Here is a 23,254-nt window from a genome sequence, read left to right on the forward strand (position 1 = left end):
CTTCCCCCAGCCTACCTCACGCTCACTGCACCCTGGAGCCCCTGCAAATGGGGAGCTCACTCCACCCCACTCTGTCCCCACCCCGTCCTCCGCCTTTACACTCTCTTGCGGAGTGAGGTTGATCCCTGCCCCTCCCCCACCTGCCCCAAATGTCCCATAGGAGAGATCATCATGATGCATATGAGGAAACGGAGGCACAGGGAGAGGAAGCAGCTGGCCCAAGGCCACCCCCATTCTGCACCTTCCTCTTCTCTCTAAACCCTCACAAAAGCCCTAGGACGGAGTCTGGGAGGTATTGTCCTTGCCCACTTTGTCTGGTGCAGAAACAAAGTGCACAAGGAGGAATGGTTTACCTGAGGCCTCTTGGCTAACACACTGGAACCTGTGCCTCCTGGCTGTGAACCCCAGGGAGGTTTTAAGTGAAAGCACCTGGAAAGGCAGCATCCTTGCTTATTATCCTATATAATAAAGAGGGAATATGCTAATTGACCATCACTCTGTCACAAAGATGGCTGCACCCACAACTGAGGCCAAGTTCCCTTAAGGAGCCTTAACGGGCAATCAGCAGGGACCTGAGGCTACGCCCTCCCCCGCCCCCATGGGGCTTGACAGGGGACCTCAGGCTGCACCCCCCCACCCTGGCATCAGGCTGGGAGACCTCAGGCCACACTCCCCGCCCCAGTGCCAGGCCAGGGGATCTGAGGCTATGCCCTCCCCCACCCCCATTGGGCTTGACAGGGGACCTCAAGGTGTGCTTCCCATCCTGGTGCTGGGCTAGGGGACCTCAGGCTGCTCCCCCCGCCTCAGCGCCAGACCGGGGGACCTCAGGCTGCACCCCCCACCAGGTGGGGCTTGACAGGGGACCTCAAGGTGCACCCCCAGTGCTGGGTCAGGGGAACTCAGGCCATGCCCCCACCCATCAGGGCTTGAGGGGGACCTGAGGCTGCGCCCCCCCCTGCCTGGCAGGGCTTGACGGGGGACCTCAGGCCATGCCCCCCACCCAGCGGGGCTTGACAGGGGATCTCAGGCCGTGTCCCTCACCTGGCGGGGCTTGACGGAGGACCTCAAGGCATGCCCCCTGCCCTGGTCTGGGCTGGGGGACCTCAGGCCACACCCCCGTCCTGGCACCGGGCCAGGGGACCTGAGGCTACACCCCCTGCCTGGCAGGGCTTGACAAGGGTGGGACTGGCCGGGTCTGGATCTAGCCCAATGGGGGGGTGTGCCGGCCGGGTCTGAGTCTCACACGATTTTGAGGTGCATGTGGGTGGGCGGGGACTTGACTCTGGGTCCCGTGCTGAGCCCCAGACTCTAACAGGAGGAAGGTTTTCATATACATTTTACTAATTTTCTTTAATCTCTAACACTTCTATTATAGAGAAAGGGCAAATAGCAATATTAAATTATTTCCTCTAATTAATCCCCTTTTAATGTGCACGAATTTCGTGCACCGGGTCACTAGTTATATAACTAAAAGCATGGTGATTAGGTGGTTAGGACATCCGCCCAGCGTTGGGTCCCAGCTGCTTCACTTGCTGTGTGATCTCTGTGGGTGACATTACTGCCCTGTGCCTTGTTTTCCTCATCTGTAAAAGGGGCAGGTGGGAGGGTTACCGGAGGCCCTGAGTCTGCACTCCTCCATATATATATTTAATTTGTTTTTTCAGAGAGGAAGGGAGAGGGAGAGAGAGATAGAAACATCAATGATGAGAGAGAATCATTGATCAGCTGCCTCCTGCACACCCCCTACTGGGGATCGAGCTCACAGCCCAGGCATGTGCCCTTCACCAGAATCGAACCTGGGACCCTTCAGTCCACAGTCCGATGCTCTGAGGCAAATCAGCTAGGGTTGCACTCTTCCTCCTTGAAAGCACCCAGTGTGTGCAGAGTTCTTTGACAGCCTTGTCTGACGAGGTGGCAGCATGCTAGTATGCCTCATTTACTTTATCTAAGATTCTTGAGAAGCGCATGGTTCACCAGTGAGGAAATTTTTGCTCCAAGAACCCCTGCTTCTCTTACTCCTAACCTTGGCTTCCCCGGGGTCAGGCTCCAGGTGTGTGGTTGTATCAGAGCTGCCTGACTGTCAGGTGTGGGTTCCATGAAACTCCAAGAGGGAGGCATTGTGTGTCCTTGGGCAGCATTGGCCGTGAGGGGAGAGAAAAGGGCCTGCTTTTCATCTGCCCCTGTTCAGACCCTCCCTCTACATGCAGCGCCACTGACTGTGAGCAATCGGGCTGCCTTCAGCCATAGGGTGGAAATGGAGTGTCTGTGGGTCTTTATGGTCCATCACAGAATTACCGATATCACCTATAATTTAGCAAAGCACGTGTGCCATGTTTTGGTCACCAAGACAGCTTTGCTACTGTCCGGCTCAAGCCCAGTCTTACAGGGACAAAGACTATTGCAAGTCAGACAGGCCTGGGTTCAAATGAACTTCAGCAAGTCACTTCATCTCAAGCTCAGTGTCCTCATCAGCAAAATGGATCTATTACTAGTACAGACCCCCAGGGGGAATTAACTGAGATTATGTGGCTAAAGCTTTTAGGACAGTGCCTGGCACAGAGTAGGTCTTCCCCTACTAAGCAGGGGAGTTACCCTCAGCAGAGGAGCCAGCCGGAGGCGGGGGGACGTGGGGGTGACGATGGCTACTTCTGTCTTTCCAGTGGCTCCAACAGGAGCTGGGGCTGGACCACAACCGGGAGCAGCAGCATCCTGGCAGAGTTTGGATCCCTGCACTTGGAGTTCTTACACCTCAGTGAGCTCTCTGGCAACCAGGTCTTCGCTGAAAAGGCAAGTCTTCTCCCTGCTCCCTCCCCAAACAGCCCCTCCACCTTCTTCCCACAGAGAACAGAAGGGTAGGCACGCAGCCCTGCATGGCCACAGGAAAGGCTCCCAGATCAGCACGGTGGTGCATGGGGAACACAGAGCCCCTAAGTTACTGTGGGAGACCTGATTGTACCCAGTCCCAGGTGGCAGGGAAGGTGAGCACGGGGAGTAGTCGGGACCCTACAGAGGGCAGGGAAGAGACAAAGCTGCCGGGAGAAGGTTCTCGCCGCCATGTGTCAGCTTCTGGCAACCACTTATACGTGGGTCTGCAGAAAGCGCAGCGGCTGAAACCTAGGCACCAGCTCCAGTTGGCAGGAATGGGCCACCGGCTGCTAAAGCTGCCTTTCCAGGGACATTTAACTTTTTCCTGCGAGATCTGCCTGGCCTTTCCTTCCAGATGCCCGTCTAGCTCATGCCATCAGCAGGCTGGCAAAGCGATTTCCATCTCCGGGAGAGGCACATGGCCGCTCCTTCTCACTGGTACCAGGCTGGCTAAGGCCACGGGGAAGCTGAGAGATGGCGTCCAGGCTGCCATCCATTCTGACAGCTGCCGGGCCTCTGTGAGGCCCTCCAGAAGGGACAGTTTCTCCCAGCCTTGGCAGTCCCACTGTCTGGAAGTGTCACCGTGGGTCTAACCCAAAACCCTCAGATGACACTCAGGCTCCATGGCAGGGAGATGAAGCTCTGCCCTCCAAGAAGAACTCTCTGGAGGGCCCCACTCCCAAAGCCTTCTTTTCACCCTAATGGTCAGTTAGCCAGGGGTCTGGGAGCTCCTAGAGCCACTCTCTACCCAGTGGCTCCCAGTGTCCTGTTAGACCGCCAGCCTCAGAGCATCACCCAGCAGGCCCTGGCCCTGGGATCTGCATTCTTAGTAAGTGCTCATGTACTTTTTGACACAGGGTTTAGGAGCACTGCTTATTCCGTGTGGGAATCAACCCGCATTCTTGAGAAAACACTTAAGAACAATTCAAATCTTTGATCATTTCCTCCGTCCTGGGGCTCACTACCACCCTTAAATAGCCCATCACATTGTCAGACCTTGCATGGAGAGGACTCTGCCTCCCTGTGACATTCCACCTCAAAAGGTCATGCAGTTAGTTTAATCCCACTTCCCAGTGAATCTTATTGGCTGATCCTTTTTCCCACCTCCACGTCCTCCCTTCCCTCAGCCTCCCTGTTTCCATTGCTCTTGAGCCAACTCCTCCAGGAAGATTGTGGCCAGCTCAGAATGGAGAAGGACGAGCAGCTCCCTCTAGTCCCTGGCTAGTCTGGAGGTAATTAGCTACTACTGCCTGAGCACCTACTGTGTGCTGGTCACCTTAGAGTGTCTCTAATCCTCCCAGCAGCCCTAGGAGTCAGGTCTTCCTGTCATCCCCATTTTACAGGGAAGGAAACTGAGACTCAGAGGTTAAGTCAGTTGTCCTGGATCATCCATCTGGGAAGTGCTAAAGCCAGGATTCAAATCCAGGACTTCTTGTCTCTGAAGCCCACGCTCATTCAAGAGCAGATTAATATGACAGGCTTCAGGCTTTTCCTCCAGAGTCCACGCTCCGTTTCTCTGTCTCCCTCTACATTTACATTCTCCAGCTATGTTCATCCCCCAGCCGTGCCTCCCACAGAGGCGATTATTGGCAGTCAACAAATTGGCCCAAATTCTAGAAGCGCCCGCACCCTCTCGGGGAGCTCATTTAGCCTGCTCCACTGCTTACCACCAGGACAGCCGCGAATACGTCAGGTACAAGCACATTTCTGTCCCCATAATGGACTGCATTAACATAAATGGATGTGAAATCTGATGTGGCAAAGCAATGCCGTCCCCTGAAAAGAAAGGGCTGACAGTCAAAGGCTGCTTTCCCCGCTCCTTGCCCTGCAGGTGAATCTGTGAGCATGACAGAGCACGGTCCCCGCGGGCCTTTCTCTCCCGCAGGTCTGCACCGGGAGGGTTTCATGTATCCATGAGGGATATGGCCTTCCCACTTTTATAGCCCAAAGCCCCTTTGCCCTTGGTATCCCCAAAGGTTGCAAATCTAGTTTCCTCTTGCTCAGGTGGGGCAGCCTCCGCTACATGTCGCTGCACGGTCCCCACCTGGTCCGTGTTGACCCAGGGACTGCTCCATTTGGTCAGAAATTGTCCTGGCCCGGACATGTACTGGGTAGCCATGGTAATCACTGAATCTCTCTAAGATTCAGATGTCTTGTCTGTTAAACTGAGCTAGTAATACCACATAGGTTGTTCGATGATTGGAGATGATGTGTATAACAGTATGGCTCAGAGGAGCTGAGAAATGTTATTAAAAGGTGCCTATGGTGTATTGAGGAGCCCAGGCCTCCCCTCTGGAATGGTTCCTATGGTGTTAGAAAAAAGAACATATTACCAGGTTAACCATAGGAAATTGCCAATGTTTGACCATTTCTGACCTATTAAAAAGGCGGTTTTACCTGGTACTTACAAAACAGCTACCATCCCTTATATGAATTCTCCCTCCTATGAAGACCCTCCCCGCCAAAAGCAACATGCAATGAGGAAGGGGTGAGATGGGGAGATGTGGGGAGGAGTGGCGGGGGGGTATGGAGCCTGGCAGACCCCAGGCAGAGTGGTCAGTGCAGACATGTGAGTCGGGCGCCTGTGGCACTCCTACAGCGCCCGCACGTGGGCACAGGTCAAGGCCGTCCCACCAGCTCTGGTTGGAGCCTGCTGTTGGTTTCACAGCTCCCCCTTCCTGCCTCCTGGGAATGGTTTCCTCGGCGTCTGAACCAGCTGCCCGGTCCTTGGCGAGCTGGGAGGGGGCTGGCTTCTTCGGAAAAGTGAAGGTGTGCCTGGTGTCCATCTCTCGGCAGGTCAGGCACATCCGGAAGTTCCTCAGGAAGATCGACAAGCCATTCGGCCTCTACCCCAACTTCATCAGTCCAGTGAGTGGGAACTGGATACAACGTGAGTATAGAGACACGCCCGTCCTTCAGCGGGTTCCTGCCCAGCCTCCGGGTGTGGCTCCTGCAGGGCACAGACCAGAGGCACTCGCTCAGTGCTCCTGGATGCCCCGCCCCGCCGGGTAGCTGGCGGAGCTTCCACTATGGTTGTCATTGCTGTGGTGACGCCCTGCGCGTCCCCCTCACGCCAGCTGTCTCCAGCCTCCATGAGGGCTACAGCCTCCATCTCTGTGCCCGCTGATGTCTCCATCATCCCTCACCCTTCCAGGAGTGTTCCTCTCCTAGCCCCTTGGACTTTAGATTTTAAAACGTAAGCAGAACCTAACTAATACAGCGATATAAAAACCACGAATCCACTGCTGTGTCCTGCACGTGCCACTACTGGTCCCAGGGCTTCCTGCTGTTCTCCGTGTAGAGACTTGCTTCTCAGCCAGAGATGCTGGTCACCTGGTCACCTGTGGAGCCTCGTTCACAGCCCCCAGCTTCACCTGCTGAAACAGAATGGGGCTTAGGGGGACACTCAGGTGGAAAGCATTGGAAAGTCTCCAGCCCCTGGCACTGCCCCTGCTGAGAAGCCCTGCTCCACCTTGCCCTCCTGACCAAGGCCCCGGTCGTGTCTTGTGGTCATCGCACAAACTGGTGGCAGCAGCTTCCATGGGCCCTGCTCAAGGGCCTTCCCAGAGCCCACGCCTCGCTGCCTCTGCCCAAACAAGGGCCCCTCTCCCTCTACCTCCCCCTCTAGCCCCAGCTGTTATGGCGTCAAAGGAGACATGGGTCTGATTACTGTATGGCTGGGAGTGACAGGGGGTTCATTTTATCTCTTTGAGCCTTGGTTTCCTCTCCTGCAAAATGGGAGCAGAACTTGAGATATGTTCTTTGTGTATTGAGATACATTCTTTGTGTACTGTGGAGGGGGGTGGAGTAATGGTCAAAAGCTGCAGAAAACAGATTTCAGTTCATCTGCTGGCGACGGGTTGTCTCAAAAGGAAAGAGGGCCCATGAGTAACAGTATGCGGGCAGGGCCCGGCAGGGAGACGGAGACGGCAGGGGCCTTGTCCTTCCAGCCCCAGCCTCCCTGATCCGCAGGTCTAGAGGCCCAGAAAGTTCGACCCAGGACGTTTCCCTGGTGATGACCTCACTCCCAAGCGGCCTCCTGCAAAAACCACTTATAGAAACGCACAGTATTTTTAACCAAACATGCCATGAAATCCAAAAGTGCAGGAGAAAACGAAGGTTTGAGTTACAGATTATGGCCACAGGAAGAGACAGCTCAGTAACTGTTACTGCTTTTAACTGCGAGGCCTGACTGGACAGAGATAACCTGCCCAGCCGCTGGCCTCAGCTGCTCCAGGACAATGCAGCAAAACCCACGAAAGGGGAGGGTGTGGCTTCCAGCCGACAGCTAGGTGGCAAATTACTGGGGAGCCCCCATCGAGACACATAATCTTCTCTTCAGGCCGCGCCAGGGGTCACAGGGCTGGGCACAGTCGGCCAGGTATGCACATTGTCTCATATTAATAAAATACGAGTCCACAGGCTGCTGAAGAGCAGAGGGGTTACACGGCCCGCTCCTCTGGGCGCCTGCTTCCTCCTTCCCTGGCTCTGGCGCCTGGGGTTATCTCAGGTTTTCATCAGGGTGCTTTTTTTGTGATTGTGTATTTTTCCAGATGATAACATTCCCCATTTGCATAAGCTAAGTGTGTTCACATTCTTTTTTCTCCTTGAATCCTCTGTTTAGCCGATTTGCAACCGTAGAAATTGTAGCTTAGAGAGGCAAAGGAGGAACTGGGGTGCTCTTGGCAGCTCCCCACTCCTGCTTGAAGCCGAGCTTCAGGGAAACAGGGGAGACCAAGACCTCTGGCTGGTAGGACCTCAGCCGGAGAAGCCACCAGGCTCCTGCTGGCACCCATCACGGATGAGAGCTCAGAGAGCTGCCAGCCCCGGAGGGCTCGGCCGCCTTGTCCATTGCCTGAACCCCACTCTCTGCTCGGTGGGAAGGAAGTGGCAGGTCCAGATTCTCCCCAAAGGGAGTATGAGCAGCCGTCAGCCCCAGCCTGGCAGCCTCCCCAGTGCGTGCTGTTTTCTGCCGGCAGCGTTCCTGGCCGGCTTATAGGGTGGCTGCTCTTGCTGCCCAGTGTGATGTGAGTGTTGATGTGGTCAGGAAGCAGCAGAACCCACCTGCTCTAAGGCCCATCTACACCAACTCGGGATCCCCTTTCAAAAGCATTGTACGTGAGAAGACTGAGGACCGGCAGGGGAAATGGCTTGCTGGGACCTAATAGCAGATCCGGCCCCTGATTCCCAGGCCCATGCTTCTCCCAGTATATCACCCAGCATTGAGGCGACAGCACACACACACACACACACACACACACACACACACACACACACACACACACACCAGCTAGAAAGCAGTGGGACCTCCAAGTGAGAACTGTCCACTTCAGTCGAGGTCCCCTGAGAGATGATACACGCCTCCCCAAGTGGGTGTCAGGTCTCAGCCACCTGTGGAATCTTGGCGACCTGGCTCTCCTCTCCTGCACACACTTGCCAGGTGAAGCCCTGCTCCACGACACACGTGTAATGAAATCCGAACTCTTAAGCTTGGCATTTGAGGCCCTTTCCAGCACAGCTCAAACCTGCCTTCCTTTCATTCATTCGGGGCGTCTGCTGTGCGCAGTGAAGGTACTGGACATAACATGGGAATCCACCAAGAGCCCTCAGCCTAGTCAGGGAGGCAGACCCACAAACAGATTCTTACAACAGCATCAGGCACGCCCCCAGCAACGGGAGGATAGCCCCACTGGGTGCTTCTGCCCGGGCCAGGCCGTGTGTGTGTGTGTGTGTGTGTGTGTGTGTGTGTGTGTGTGTGTGCGCGCGCGCCTTATCTCCCTCTTCCTCATGGTCACCCTGCAGGGAAGGATGGAAAGGGTCATGAAAGCACGGGGGAAAGCCTTTCTGAGGGGAGGAAGCTGAGGTGTCCAGTGAGGAAGCCTAGCCATACAAGGTGGTGGAGGGGCAGTCACAGGTGAGAAAGAGCATGGGGAGGCTGGGGGCTAGGAATTTGGGGTGGTGGGGAAACCGTGAGGGGAGGCAGGGCCAGGAGATGGGTGTGGAGGTGGCCGTGCCCTGGCTGCAGCCTGTGAGCCAGGACTCCGTCTGTGGGCTGTGAGCTTCAGCGGCTCTAGGCAGAGGCTGACTCAGTTTGCTTACAGCCTTCCCCCCATCCCTGCTCCACACAGACCTCCTACTCCAACATGGCACGCCATCGACATGCTGGGCCTGGCACTCCCCGCCCCGCCCTTTGTGCTTGCCCAAGCTGTGGCAAGGAATAGGGGGTGCGGGGTGTGCTGTGCTGGTTCTCTCTTCCCTCTTCACTGGCAAAGTCCAGCCCACACTGACCCCCTCCCACTCCTCAAGGCTCAGGCTTTATCTGGTTGGTTCCAGTTTTTGCAAGTGTTTGTTCCATTCCTGAAACCTTGCTGGCCAGGACTTGTTTGTGGAGGGGCCGAAGGGCTGGTTCACTGGGGGGCGTCCTCTCAGCCCCTTTCCCGGTCCCCGGCTGCCTTCGCCTCTGGTCCTTCTCTGTGCACTGTCCTTTCTCTGCATCTTCGGTTTCGTCCTGGGTTGACTGTGTGAAGCTGCGGAGAGTGGGAGCTCTGCCAGCTTGCTGGCCTCCCATGAGCGGTGTAGGCTCGCTCCCGTTTTTCCCATCTGGTAAATGGGGTTGATAGTGCTCGCCTTGCAGAGTTCGGGGGAAGATGTTGTAAAACTCCTAGCCCACCGTGGACCTGGTAGCTGTCGGTGTATTCTCTATTTCTTTCTCTTTTTACTGTTTCTGCAAAGGAGCTGAAAATATTCTTCCCATTCCGCCACTCCTACCTTAATCCATCCCCCACCGCTCCCCCTTCCTCTGTCTCTCTGCTTCAGTGAATCATAACAGGGAACTGACGTTTGCTCTGCGTTATATCATTAAAGGCCTTTATGTTTCCCCATTGTTACTTTTTAAAACACTCACTGTTTTCTCTCCGAGGCTTGCTTCTGTGGTTAAGGGTTCCTTGGTCACCCCATTTTTCTCGCGGGACAGCCCTGGATGGAGATGCCTCCTCATTCAACCACAGCCTGGAGGTCCTGCTCCGTGGCACTTCGGGCGATGCTACCAGGCAGAGAGGGGCGTCCCCAAACCCCATTTGTCCTCCTCCTGCTCCTTTGAACTCCATTCATCCCAATTTGCTAAATTTAAACTCAGTTTTTCCAGAAAGGCTCTGTACCCTGACCGCCTAAATCAAGCCTCTCCTTCCTCCTCTTCATGGCCTTTTAGGAACCTTCCCAGCATTAATTACCATGTTTGTCACCAGGTAATAAAAATCTCCACTCCCTGCCACCAGATTATATTTTTAAAGAAATGCAGCTCATTTCCAGTTAATAACCAGAGGCCCTGCTGTCCTCGGCCTGCTAGAGCGACATGATTTATAGCCCCTGGCTGAGCCCCTGCACCTGTGTGCAGGGCCATTGCGCTGGAGAAGGCCTGGCTCCCCGAGTCGCAGGCTGTGTCTTTCTCTCAGCCGCTGTTCCGGGCTGGGGGGCTGCTGATTAAACGCTTGCTTCACCCTCACGCTCTGCCCGCATGCAGCACCCAGGACAGGAGCCCACTGGGCAAGATGTGCGCTCCGCTGGTCCTGCCGCGCCGCGGCGATGGAGATAATGTGCTGTCTGCTTTCCCCTCACAGACCACGTCTCGGTTGGAGGACTCGGGGACAGTTTTTATGAATATTTGATCAAATCCTGGTTGATGTCAGCCAAGACAGACACGGAGGCTAAAGACATGTACTACGAAGCCTTGACGGTAAGACAGCACCTTCATGGTCCTTCGCCTCCCATGCTCACACAGGCCCGAGTGCCAGGGCCTTGTCCGCCCATCCCCCACAGTGTGCTGGCCAGGGGAACCACAGGACAGCTCCCGCCCATCAGTCACTGCACACTTGTCTCATAACTCTTCTCAACACCTTGAAATTAGGGCCGTGTTAGCATCCTTGTTTCACAGATAGAAAACCAGGTGCAAGGAGGTGCGCTCATTTGTCTGAGGCCTCACAGGAAGCGGCAGGCAGTCTGATTCAGAAACCTCGGCATCTATGCTTCAGCTGATGTGTCGGAGCCTAGAATGCAGCAGGCGGTGGCTGGCAGCCCCCATGCGGGAGGTGCTAAAGCAAGACCCTCAGCCATCTTCCTGCCAAGCCAGAGGTGACAGCTAGTACATCCACATGGGCGGGGCCTCTGTCAGTGGAGCATCCAGTTCTGTCCCTTCTCTTTATGTAGATGGAAACCAGGGCCCAGAGAGGGGAAAGCACTTACTCAGAGCCTCACAGCACGGAACTGGCGGAGCGGAAGCCAGAGCGAGGTGGTGGAAGGATGGACGGTGGGTGGGTAGGGGATATGGGTGGATGGATGGATGATCTCTCACTGCCCTCCGATCACATGAACCTAGCCAGCAATGGCAGTGCTTAAAGGAAGCACATTGAGAGAGGCCTGCAGGGCTGTGGACTCTTTAAGCTACGGCCTCAATCATGAGTTTTCCCTGCCCAGCGCCCAGGCACCAAGACTCAGTCATGAAGCAGCTCCTGGGACTCCAGTCCCAGCTCAGCCTGGCTCAGCCCCATCCACGCAGCTTCTATGGCTGAGCCCAGCCCACAGCCAGTGTCTCCTGTCGGATCTGGTTCAGCTGGGGGCCAGGTGTGCTGCCCTTCCTGCCACCCACGTGCCGTTAACGAGCAGCCTGGTTCCCTCCCCTCAGGCGCACTGTAGTTGAGGCTTCAGGGGAAGAAATGGCCACGAGTTATTTAAGCAAACTGGGAGCTTTATGGAAACACTTGATCGAACAGGAGACAACTGGCTTAGCCCCTGTATTTGATCTTCCCTGCAGTGTCTCTGACCCTGGTAAGGGCTGGGCCTATGCCAAGTTTGGGGCTTCGAAGAACGTTCTGGTGGTGGTCAACCCTGTTGGCCTGTTAAAAATCCTGATGGTCAGCCCTGGCCGGTGTGGCTCAGTTGGTTTGGGTCTCATCCCACGCACCAGAAGGTCCAGGGTTCGATTCCAGGTCAGGGCACATACCTAGGTTTCAGGTTTGATCCCCCCATCAGGGCACATGCAAGAGGCAACTGATCAATGTATCTCTCTCACATCTATGTTTCTCTCTCTCTTTCCCTTCCTCCCTCTCTAAAAATCAGTTTAAAAAAGTGTTTATCCCAATGGCCAGTCTGCACCCCAACAAGTTTACATCAGAACCTCTGGGTGGGACCCAAGCAACAGCCTGGAAAGCTGCTGGGCTGGGGGCTGGGGGCAGTGTCAGTGTGCAGGTTAGACCAATATCTCGGGTGGGCATGGGGGCTTCAGACAGGCTGACCGGGCAACCCTGAAGGTCATGGGAGAAAGGACAAGAAGGACAGGGACTAGGCACTAAAGGTCATTCTGGCCTTCTCTGGGCAGTACATTTAGTGCCTTAGGCGCCATCTTACAGGTGATGAAACGGAGGCTCCGAATGGCTCAAGATCACACAAGTGTCAGAGCCGGGGTGCAAACAGGGTCCGACTGCCTCGAGGTGCAGTGCTCCTGCCTCCAGTTACCAGCTGCCAACTCCAGAGGGGCCTGGCTTGCCGAAGTCCCTCTCGGACGACGCAGGGGGGAGGGTGTCATCCAGGAGGCTAAGGAAGCCAGAGCCTCTGAACGGCCTCACAGCCAGCCCAGAAATTAGTCTCATTTTACAGGTGAAGAAAGGGAGTCTTCAGAAAAGTGGAATAAATTGCCCAGAGTCGCCCAACTCTCAAAATGCAGAGCTGGGGTTCCAGCACAGCCTGCCTCTCCGTCAGCTCTTGGCTATGTCTCTGGCCATGATTTAAGCCTGCTGACCACTCCATGGCCAGCCTGTGCTGTCTTGTGTTTCTCTCAGTTTTAGAAGCCTTGTTTTTTTGTGTTGTTATTTTTATCTTTGCATCTGCTATCTCAGTTGTCTCTTCAAAGAGAAACTGCGTTATCATTTCCTCTTTACCAAAGTTACTTAGCTTGGGGTCAACCCCAAATAGAAATAACCTATGGGAGACAGTCTTGAAGATGAAGATTTTCGGCTGCAGTGTGAGACTTTCTGGGATCCCCTCCAACTCATGTTTGTTCTCTCCCAAGCATTAACAATGGGTAACTGAACCATGTTTCTGCACCTGGACTAGACCTGCCAGCCCACCCCTGCACCTGCATGCTCAGGGATGCAGAGCAGCTGCCTGGACCCAGCTCTGCCCAGCCGTGGCCAGCTGTCCACGCCTCCTCCCCACATGAGCAGGTGCCCTGGCCTGGCCATCAACATTGCTTCCCCCTCTGCTGCTCGGTGAGGTTCCTGCAGCCAACCCACCGGCCAGACCTTACAGAGAAGAAGGAAAAAACACTCAGGGAGCAAGTTGGGTTTGAGCACCTTCTGTATGCCAGGCCCTGGCTGGAGATGGCTGGTGGTGGCTTCTGCTGTCACACGCCACTCAGAGTCCTGGGAGAGACACGTTCCATAGAAACATACATGAACATGTGTACACAGAGTGGGGACAGCACCATGTAGGAAGATAGTGGGATAGTAGAATAACGTGGCAGCAGTGGTGTGGGCTAAGCTGTCCTCTCCAAGGACGCACCCCGAAGAGGCCCCAAGGCCGGGCTAGAGTTAGCAGTGGGACGGGAGCAGCGGGCAAAGCCTGAGGCAGGAACCCTCATCTGCTTCACGCACATCACCATAGCAGAGACCTCTGACCTCACTGCAAAGCAGGACCCCCTCCCCACATTTCCCTGGCCTGTCCCCTTGATTTGTTTCATTCAAAATGCTGATCACAAATCGTGATATTCGTGTGTATTGATTTTGGGGGAAGTCTCTGTGCTCACGAGTGAGCTCCCTAAGGCAGGGTCCAGGCCCATCTTCGGGGCTGTATCCCTTGCACCTCCACAGCCCTGGCAGCAAGGAGGTGCTCACAAAATGCTCATTGGAGCTGCGGTGCAGGAGTGAAGAGCCCAGTGGGGCTGAGGAGGGAGGGCAGGGGGCCGACTGGAGAGGAACTGTGAAGGCCGTTTATTGAGGACTCTCTCTGTGCTGGGAAATCGGCTGAGCTCTACAACACATCCCATGTAATCCTCATGACCCTATGAAGTGGTTCATGTTCTTACCCACATTTTATACGCAAGGAAGTTACAGCATGGAGAGAACATAGAACCCGCCCAGAGTCACACAGCTCCAAACTGGTAGAGATGGGATTTGAACCCGAGGAGTCTTGGGCATCTGGGGGTCCTTGTCCCAGTCCTGGTATGATTGCATGACCTGGGACAAGGCACTCGGCCTCTTGTGGAGAGCACTGCAGACTACCTGGCTTGTCCTGGGCATTAATGGGAAGGCGTGTAATGAGGGACGGTAGAGAGCATCTCTCAATTTTCTATCGTTTTCTTGTCTTGTTTTGAATCTGATGAAATATATGTGCCCTTGTCCCATGAAAATGCACATACAGCCCTAACCAGTTTGGCTCAGTGGATAGAGCGTCGGCTGTGGACTGAAAGGTCCCAGGTTCGATTCCAGGCAAGGGCATGTACCTTGGTTGCGGGCATATCCCCAGTGGGAGGTGTGCAGGAGGCAGCTGATCGATGTTTCTCTCTCATCGATGTTTCTAACTCTCTATCCCTCTCCCTTCCTCTCTGTAAAAAAATCAATAAAATATATATTTTTTTAAAATGCACATACAGCCCTGGCTGGTGGGGCTCAGCTGGTTTGGCATCATCTTATGCACCAAAAGGGCACAGCTCAATTCCCAGTCAGGGCACATGCCTAGGTTGCAGACTCAATCCCCAGTAGGGGACATGCAGGAGGCAGCTGATTGATGTTTCCCTCTCACATCAATGTTTCTCTCTCTCTCTCTCATTCTCTCTCTCCCTCTTTTTTCCTCTCTCTCTAAAATCAATAAAAACAATTTTTTAAGAAAAAGAAAATGCTCATACACAAAAGTGTCGTGTACAATTTCAGGGGCATTTGTGACACCCTGAAGCCCATCCACGGGTTAAGCTTCCCTAACCAAGGAGGGTAATAATTCTTAAAGATATTTTGAAACTTTTTGTATGTAGAAGATCTTCAAGTCTGTGTAAGAGACTCACCCTGGGGAGCTGCCTTATGTCTAAGCCTCCAGCAGGCTGCAGGCCTCAGCTGGGCGAGTGGCAGAGCTCCCATGGGCCCCATCAGGGCCAGCGGCCGCCGAGGTCAGTGGGCCACCTTTGGCTGGGATGGAGGGCTCAGTAGAGCCGCGTTTGCTGCTGTCTGCAAATACTCACTTTCTGTCCTCTCCACTCCTTCCCTGTGCCCTCCCACACCCCCTCTCCCTACCCAATTCCCACCTTGCTCCCAGGCAATAGAGACCCACTTGGTGAATGTGTCTCCCGGGGGGCTGACCTACATTGCCGAGTGGCGCGGGGGGAACCTGGACCACAAGATGGGGCACCTGGCCTGTTTCTCCGGGGGCATGATCGCCCTGGGCGCTGAGGATGCTGAGGAGGACAAGAGGGCCCACTACCGAGAGCTCGCAGCCCAGATCACTAAGACGTGCCACGAGTCGTACGACCGCTCAGGTAACCCTGCCAGGGGACAGGCCGGCAGGACACACCGAGGCTAGACACCAGGAAGAAGTGGAAGTCCGGCAGAGTGGGCGAGTGCAGGGAGCCGTGGTCTTAGGGAAGTCTCGCCTTCTGCAGTTAGGCAGGATTAGAACAAGGGACATGGTGTCTATGCACTGAGGTTGTAACCTAAATTAAAGGGGAAATAGGGTGATGTATTAGCCCTTTGTGTGTGCCAGGTATTGTTCAGCACTTAATATGTCATTGCTGAACCTCACAACAAGATGAGGAAACTGAGGCTCAGGGATGATGTGGCCACAGATCACATGACGTGGCCCTATGAGTGGGGCACAGAGCAGAGGGTCCTCTGGCCCCTGAGGCAGAAACATTGGCCTCCCGAGCCTAGAGAATTCCTTCTCCCTGACCCCCGACCCCCTAGCACCTCTGCTTCTCCTCCCCAGAACCCCTCCATTTAGTGGGGCTGGGCACCTCCTAGCACCACCTTTTATCACCCTCTTAGATCCAAGCTTGAGCGCTTCTTGACCATCCGCTCAGCACTCATGCAATATGGTCAAATGCCAGAGTCAGAAGTCACGTTAGAGAACATGAACCCGACTTTCATTTACACATGGGAAACTGAGTCAGTCCAGAGCCGAAGTCACCGCTGTGAGTGGAGGCCAGAACCCAGGTCTCCTGATGCTCAGCTCCCTCCTGTGTGCTGCCTCTGAACAGCGGCCCTCCGCGCTATCCCCAGCCCCCCAGGGCCCCAGGAGGTGCCCACTACTTAGAGTTTAACCCCAGTCTTGGCTGGAGGAGATGACCCAAGATTTGTAGTAAAAAATTCCTGGTTCAGGTGCCACTCTGCCACTCCCCAGCTGGTGGCCTCCGTTTTCTTGTCGGTTCAATGTGAACAGTAACACGGGTCTCCAGGATGGGGTCTCTACCTGATCCCAGAAAACACATTGCCAGCGCCCTCAGCCAGCAGCCTGGGAGGGTTTGTTAGGTCCACCGAGCTGTGTCTGTGACGCAGCAGCTGAATCCTGACTGAGCTGTTCAGAAAACTAGCAATTCAAAACGGCTCCTAAAACTGATCTTCAAGTCCCCTCAAAGAGCTCTCTCTGTCAGCACCATAAACAAATAGGAAATCTCAGGAATAATAAAAAGCTTGCTATTTGTCTGCGACAATCAGCCCCGACCATAAAAGACAGCCCGCGTGATAGAGCATATTGTTCCAGCCAGCCTGGCTCGTCCGCGGGCGGCTGCAAGAGGCGCTCTCGCCCTCACCCCATTAGCAGCTTGGCAAGACGACTGTTTTCTGATGGTAGGAGTGCCTGCACCAGCGGAGAGGATCAGAAGGGCCTGGGTCTGGCTAATTCCTCTCCCAGGACGCCCTCCACAGAAGAGTAGGACATCCTGCAAAGCCCGTGCTTTGAGGAAAAACAACTCGGGGCCTCTTGGGTCCTGAACCATGGTTGGGGAGGAAGGGCTCACAATAGAACCAGAACCAGACCCTCGGCCAACCTGGACAGGATGTGCGGGCATTAAAGAAAGGAAGACCCAACCCACATACTCTAAACTTTAGGCCTGGAGAGTCAGACTCAGAAGGGAAAGAGAGAGGACACAGCCCAGGGAGGGGGCATCAGACAAATCCGGGTAACACCCCAGCCCAGCCATAGCATGCTGCGTTCCCCTGGACAGATTACTTAGCCTCTCTGGTCCCCAGTTCCCACATGCATGGTAAAGGGATAATGACACCTCCCTCACCGAGAACACACTTCTTTAAGGATTGAAGTAGTAAAGCACCCAGCACAGCCTTTGAAATCACCAGTGGTGGCTGCGGTAGTGGTTATATAATTGTGGTCATCCACAAAACAGGAATGGCAGTAAATTGTCCACAAACGAACAAAACAATGGCAGCAGCAAAGCCAGACCTCACCAGCCTTGCTCCGTCAGCTCCCTCTGCCCGAGTATGAGTGTGCGTGTTCTGGGCGGGTCTTTCCCTCATCTCCATGTCAGCAGCCTCCCAAACTGTCACCTCTGGAAGGCTGGTTCTGAGAGGAGCTAAGAGCAGCTTCCTGAGGTCTGTGGAGAAGCTTCATTGCGGATGAGCACATTAAAGGAGCTGATGAGTCCTGCATGAGTGAGGCTGTTTTACTTTTTTAACCCACTGCTCTCCAAATGTGTTTAAACCTGGAACCTGTCTTGGCTGAGCTCTGATTAACATCTTGCAGGGCTTATATCTCGAAATACACAGTTAGGGAGCACCACCCCAACCTTTGTCTCCCCAGACTGCTGGGTAGTTCATTTGGATTCTCAAATTCTAAAATTTCAACATTTTGAGGCCTCAAGGGTCTTGCTTTGGCCAGTCTGGGCCAAGAGGGAAGTTGTATATCTGCCAGGCGCAGCCTTATCAGGCAATCCAGGCAGGCCACCCCACACCCTCCATCACCAACCATCACCCCCAGATCTACCCTGGGCAGCAGGTGGGCGCTCTGACCCAGGCCCTCTGATTGGTCATTCCACAGATACCAAACTGGGGCCCGAGGCCTTCTGGTTTAACTCCGGCAAAGAGGCCGTGGCCACGCAGCTGAGCGAGAGCTACTACATCCTGAGACCCGAGGTGGTGGAGAGCTACATGTACTTATGGCGGCAGACCCACAACCCCATCTACCGGGAGTGGGGCTGGGAAGTGGTGATGGTGAGTGGGCTGGGCTGGGCTGGGCTGGTGGAAGGAGGGTGAGGAGGCTTAAACGGGTGGCAGGTGCCCCTGAGAAGTCAAGAGTCCAAAACCCCGTGGCTCAGGTGCTGAGAGGAAGGTCAAGCCAGGTTGGCATCTGGCTAAAGTTCAGAAATCAAGGGTCAAGTTTATAGTTGCAGAGCCAGGAATCCCCAGCTGGGTACAATCAAGCCAGGAACTTGAAGAGGGTTCTGAGGCCTGTAGCCTTGGGGCCCTGGCCCCGGTGCCAGCAAACTTAGAGGGACAAAGACAGGGCAGCGGCCAAGGGGGCCCGGGCCCATGCGGTCACTGCTTTCTGACCCTGAAGCCTGGACCAATGCCTCAGATGTCTCCTCTCAAACAGGAACGGTGGCCAGGCCAGCAGCTCCCCTCCCTCCTCTCCCCAGAGCCAGCCCAGCCCCTTGCCACCCCTGCCCTCTCTGGGCTCTGCTCACCCACCCACTCACCCCACCCATCTCTCCTCTTGTCCCCAGCTACCTAGGGGAAATCTCATGCCCACTTTAGGGCAAGTGTCAAAGGCAGGTATGGGGACTCTGGAAGGTTCCTTGATGGATGCTGAGCCTTCTCTGTCCTCCCCTCCTTCCCCACCCACTGCTCTCAGAGGCAGATAATGTCCTGGGAGAGTGTCATATTCAGGTGGGCACAGGCCTGCTCAGGATCATTGTCGTGGCTCTCTGGCCAGAGTCTCTTGCTTCCCTAAGGCCTAGTTCTTGGCCTCTGAAGGCCAAGTGTCTGTGCTTCTGGGCCCCATCTGCAAACCCTCAGTAGGTGAAAAATGCATTTCTATACAAAAGACAGAGAGCCCATGGCCTGCCCACCTCCAGCCCAGGGACCACGTCTTCACGGAGAATCCTGGAATGACAGTCCCACATCCCAGCCCTTGAACACCACCAGCGCCTTCCTCTGTCCCCACTGGGCAAGTCTGACATCAGTCTATTCCATGAGAGGCAGAAAGAAGCCTCCTCTAGGCTCACCCAGGTGGAGAGCTCGGGCACAGCTCTCCCATTGGGACTGAGCTCCTGGCATCAGGACCCCCAGCCTGGCAGCAGGCGCTGAACCTTGAGACTAGTTCGGCCTTCTGCTTCCACAAACACCAGGGGCCCCCCGTTGAGGGGTCAGGGGCCTGCCTATTGGCGAGCTTGGGGGTCCTCTCCTCTCCCCACACCCAGGCCTTGGAGAAATACTGTCGGACAGAAGCAGGTTTCGCCGGGATCCAGGACGTGTACAGCAGCATCCCCAACCACGACAACAAGCAGCAGACCTTCTTTCTAGCGGAGACACTAAAGTGAGTCGGGGCTTGGTCACCGTTCTTCCCTGCGGACAACGCGGCTTTCCTAGGGAGGCGGGCGGTCAGCAGTCCGTCCCTTCCCCAGAGCCAGGGTCTGCAGTCACAGGAAGGGGGCCCTAGGGGTGGGGCCTTAGCATAGTGTGAGACCCCGCCCCATGGGTGAGCCTTGGGCCAGGCCAGTTTCCACTCAGAGAGGGAGACTGGGTTGGACTCCACCCCCTGAAGTATTAGCTGTGGGACAAGTTCAGTTGTGTAACCTGTCTCCTCAGGTACCTTAAGTTCCGTAAACTAAGCTCCTTCTGCAAAGTAAGAAGAACGGTGATGGTGTCGATATGCTGGTGGCTTCCTCTGCAGCGTTGCTGCGCTGTTCCCCGGGTTCCTTGCTGTTCCCCAGAGCAACACCCTTGAGCCTTAACCCTTTAGGGTGAACTGGAATGTCCATTCCTTCTAATAACCCACAGGGCTTGGGAAGCTGGGGTTCTGGAGTCACCACTCCCTGTTCATGTTAGTGCCCTAACATGAGGGGCACACAGGGGAGCAGCCCAGGAGCCTGGACCAGTGCGGGCTCAGGCCACCCTGCACAGGAAGGAGAAGCCAGGCCCTACGGTGTCCTGGCAGGACTCCCACAGAGCAGGTGGGAAAGGCCTGAATGAAGCTGTTGGGTGTGAGGGCTGGGGCAGGGCCAGGATTAAACCAGGGCTGTCGGCCCCAAGCCCAGTGCTCTTCTCGGCATCCACAGCATCCTCCCTGGGTCCAACCCTCTGAGTGGATGTGGGGTCTTGGCCCGCCCTGCACCGTAGCCACAGGCCTGTTGCAGAGGCCCCCGAGGTTCATTCCCGGAGCCCTGTTCCCAGAGCACTGACAGCTGTGTCTCGCCCCGCCCTGCCTGGCACAGGTATCTCTATCTTCTGTTCTCTGAAGATGACATGCTGTCCCTGGAAGACTGGGTGTTCAACACGGAGGCCCACCCGCTGCCTGTGAACCACTCGGACAGCGCTGGCAGGGTGGGGGCCAACTCTGACCCCAGCTCCCTGCCGCCCTGAGCCTCAGGGACGCCTCGCCTTTTCAGGTTTGGGGACTGTTCTCAAAGGGATTGGGAACGTAGGCCCCACTCCAGACATGCCTCTTCTTCTCCTCTGTGAGGAGACAGGCCCGGGAGACAGCCATGTCACACCAGGCCCAGACATTCCTTTCTACGGAGAATTTCTATGAAACCCACTCAGTTGCCATTCCAGGGCCAAAGGACTGGAGGTTTCCGTATCGACCCCGTGTATTTGGTTCACTTCCTTTCGTGTCGGGGTATTTTGGGTTTTGCTTGATTTTGCCTTTTCTCTTCAGTTGTGTTTTATCACAAAGTGTAAGTTAGTTTTCAAAATCCCATGCTTTCAAAAACAATCACCTTGACCAACTAAACCTTAAAGTATTTGTACACGTACAAAAACCTTGACCTTATTTCTATATTTTAAATGCCTCTTGCCCAACATTTACTATTCGTTCAGTTACCTGTCATTTACCTTATCATTTGAGGAGGGGTTCCCCTTTGATTTGGGTTTAAGTGTTATGAATACTAGCGCTATTTTCATTATTGTAATGGAGAAATCTGAAAACTTACAATAAAAGAGTTTATTGAATAAGAAATACGATTGGGTTCGTTGCACATCAGTGATTCCTGAGAAAACTATTGCAATGTTTTCAGAAAAATCAACCAGCAGTTGGTTTAAGGCAGTGGTCAGCAAACTCATTAGTCAACAGAGCGGCAAACCGCGACTCACGAGCCGCATGTGGCTCGCGAGCCACGGTTTGCCGACCACTGGTTTACATAATTTAGTAAATGACTCCAACTTCTATTACCTTCCCTTAAATAGGACCTAATATATTCGGAAAGGGGAAAAAACTTTGAAAGAGTTGGATATTTATACTTAGGTCAAGGCTTGGAAGAGGCCCAGAGAGAGGCAGCAACTTGCCTGAGGTCACGCAGCCCATGAAGGCAGAGGTGACCCAGCCCCTGTGATTTGCCCACCACCCCAGTCCTGTGTTCCTGTGCTCCATCCTTCAGCAGCTGCTCGGTGAGGGCCACGGGGTCGGGCGTGGGGAGATGCCAGAGACCCTGCCCTCAGGAAGCCTAGGAGGCGGAAGCCCAGTAAATGACGCGCCTGCGGGTGACACGGTATGAAATGCTGCCAAGGAGACAAACCGCTGAAGTACCAACGGCTAGGGCCTATCTTGGGGGTCAAGGAGAGCCTCCCTGACCAGATAGCCTTCAAGCTGAGGCCTAGAAGCTAAGAAGGAACAGTGGGATGAGCACCCACAAATCCACTCTCCCCTGTGACCATCCCCTGCTTCCCTGAGGCCCCCTGAAAGGAATCCAGGTCCCAACAGTGAGGTGAGCGCTGGTCCTCCCCCCGCCCCTCCCCCCTCTGCAGCTTGGCCACACCGCTGACTTCACAGGGACGTTGTGAGCCCTGCCGCATGCTCAGCCACTTCACATTGGCTGTTACGAACCCGAGGAGCCCCTGGGGGTGGGGCCCAGGGCAGGGCACTCACCTCTCTGGGTCATCTTTTCCTGCACCTCACGAGGTTGCTGTGAGACTACGTGGGAGGCCACTGCCTGCCGGTGTGGGAAGTGGGGACAGAACTCTGGTGTTTCCAGCCGCTTCTCACGCAGCAGCCAGAGCTGTCGGTGAGTTCACCTGCCGCAGGAGCCCTGGCACTGGGCGAACAAGTCACTGCCTGAGTCCACGAGTCACCTCACTCCTGAACCCATGGCTTTGGCGACTCACCTGTTCCCATAAAAATGAACAAAAACAGCCTAACTAGTTTGGTTCAGTGGATAGAGCATCGGACTGCGGACCAGAGGGTCCCGGGTTTGATTCTGGTTGAGGGCACTTACCGTACCCTGGTCAGGGCATGTGCAGGAGGCAACCCATCGATGTGTTTCTCTCACATTGATATTTCTCTCTGTCTTTCCCTCTCTCTTCAACTCTCTCTAAAAATCAATGGGAAAAATATCCTCGGGTGAGGATTTAAAAAAAAAAAGGAAGGAAGGAAAACAGAAGAACACATTACACAAACACTATAGAAAGGCTGGAAAATAAAGATAAGCTTAAAGAAAAAGCATTCACTGTCCGGCCCTCCAAGGTGAATGCCATTATATTTTCTTCTAGACCTTTTTCTGTGAATGTGCAGGATATATTTTCTGTAAATACTGTGCACCCTGTTTTATTACAATCTGCTTCTGTGCTAAACTATGTATTATGGACATATTTTCATGTCAGCAAATACATATTCATCTCACTGCACAGTGTTCCCTCATGTGCTGTCTCATGCGATGGGTCTAAGCCCCGATTGCTGGGCATTGGGGTTCTTAGCTACAAATAGAAGCCAACTCCCAGTAATAATAATCCTATCTAATAAAAGAGTAATATGCAAATGGACCATCACTCCAACATACAAGATGACTGCCCCCATGTGGACACAAGATGGCCACCACAAGATGGCCAGCAGGGGAGGGCAGTTGGGAGGGACCAGGCCTGCAGGGGAGGGCAGTTAGGGGTGACCAGGCCTGCAGGGGAGGGCAGTTGGGAGGGACCAGGCTTGCAAGGGAGGGCAGTTGGGGGCAATCAAGCCTGCAGAGGAGGGCAGTTAGGGGTGACCAGGCCAGCAGAGGAGAGAAGTTGGGGGCGACCGGGCCTGCAGGGAAGGGCAGTTGGGGGGGACCAGGCCTGCAGGGGAGGGCAGTTAGGGGTGACCAGGCCTGCAGGGGAGGGCAGTTAGGGGCAATCAGGCTGACAGGGGAGCAGTTAGGCATCAATCAGGCTGGCAGGGGAGTGGTTAGGAGGTGATCAGGCTAGCAGGCAGAAGCGGT

The 23,254-nt window shown here is 54.8% G+C and overlaps 1 protein-coding gene across 1 annotated transcript in view; it reads left to right on the forward strand.

The window, feature by feature from the left end:
- MAN1C1 (mannosidase alpha class 1C member 1) overlaps window positions 1-21,018 on the forward strand; it is a 130,785-nt gene extending 109,767 nt beyond the window's left edge. Inside the window, exons 6-12 of the mRNA XM_080657850.1 lie at window positions 2,661-2,787; window positions 5,662-5,755; window positions 10,482-10,597; window positions 15,160-15,379; window positions 17,890-18,062; window positions 19,271-19,386; window positions 20,285-21,018. Coding sequence (XP_080513976.1) covers window positions 2,661-2,787; window positions 5,662-5,755; window positions 10,482-10,597; window positions 15,160-15,379; window positions 17,890-18,062; window positions 19,271-19,386; window positions 20,285-20,432 — 994 coding nt within the window. The 3' untranslated portion in view covers window positions 20,433-21,018. The remainder of the gene's footprint in view (window positions 1-2,660; window positions 2,788-5,661; window positions 5,756-10,481; window positions 10,598-15,159; window positions 15,380-17,889; window positions 18,063-19,270; window positions 19,387-20,284) is intronic.
- The last annotated feature ends 2,236 nt before the right edge of the window (window positions 21,019-23,254 follow it).

Source organism: Plecotus auritus (assembly GCF_963455305.1).
Source record: "Plecotus auritus genome assembly, chromosome: 2".
Classification (NCBI taxonomy): domain Eukaryota; kingdom Metazoa; phylum Chordata; class Mammalia; order Chiroptera; family Vespertilionidae; genus Plecotus; species Plecotus auritus.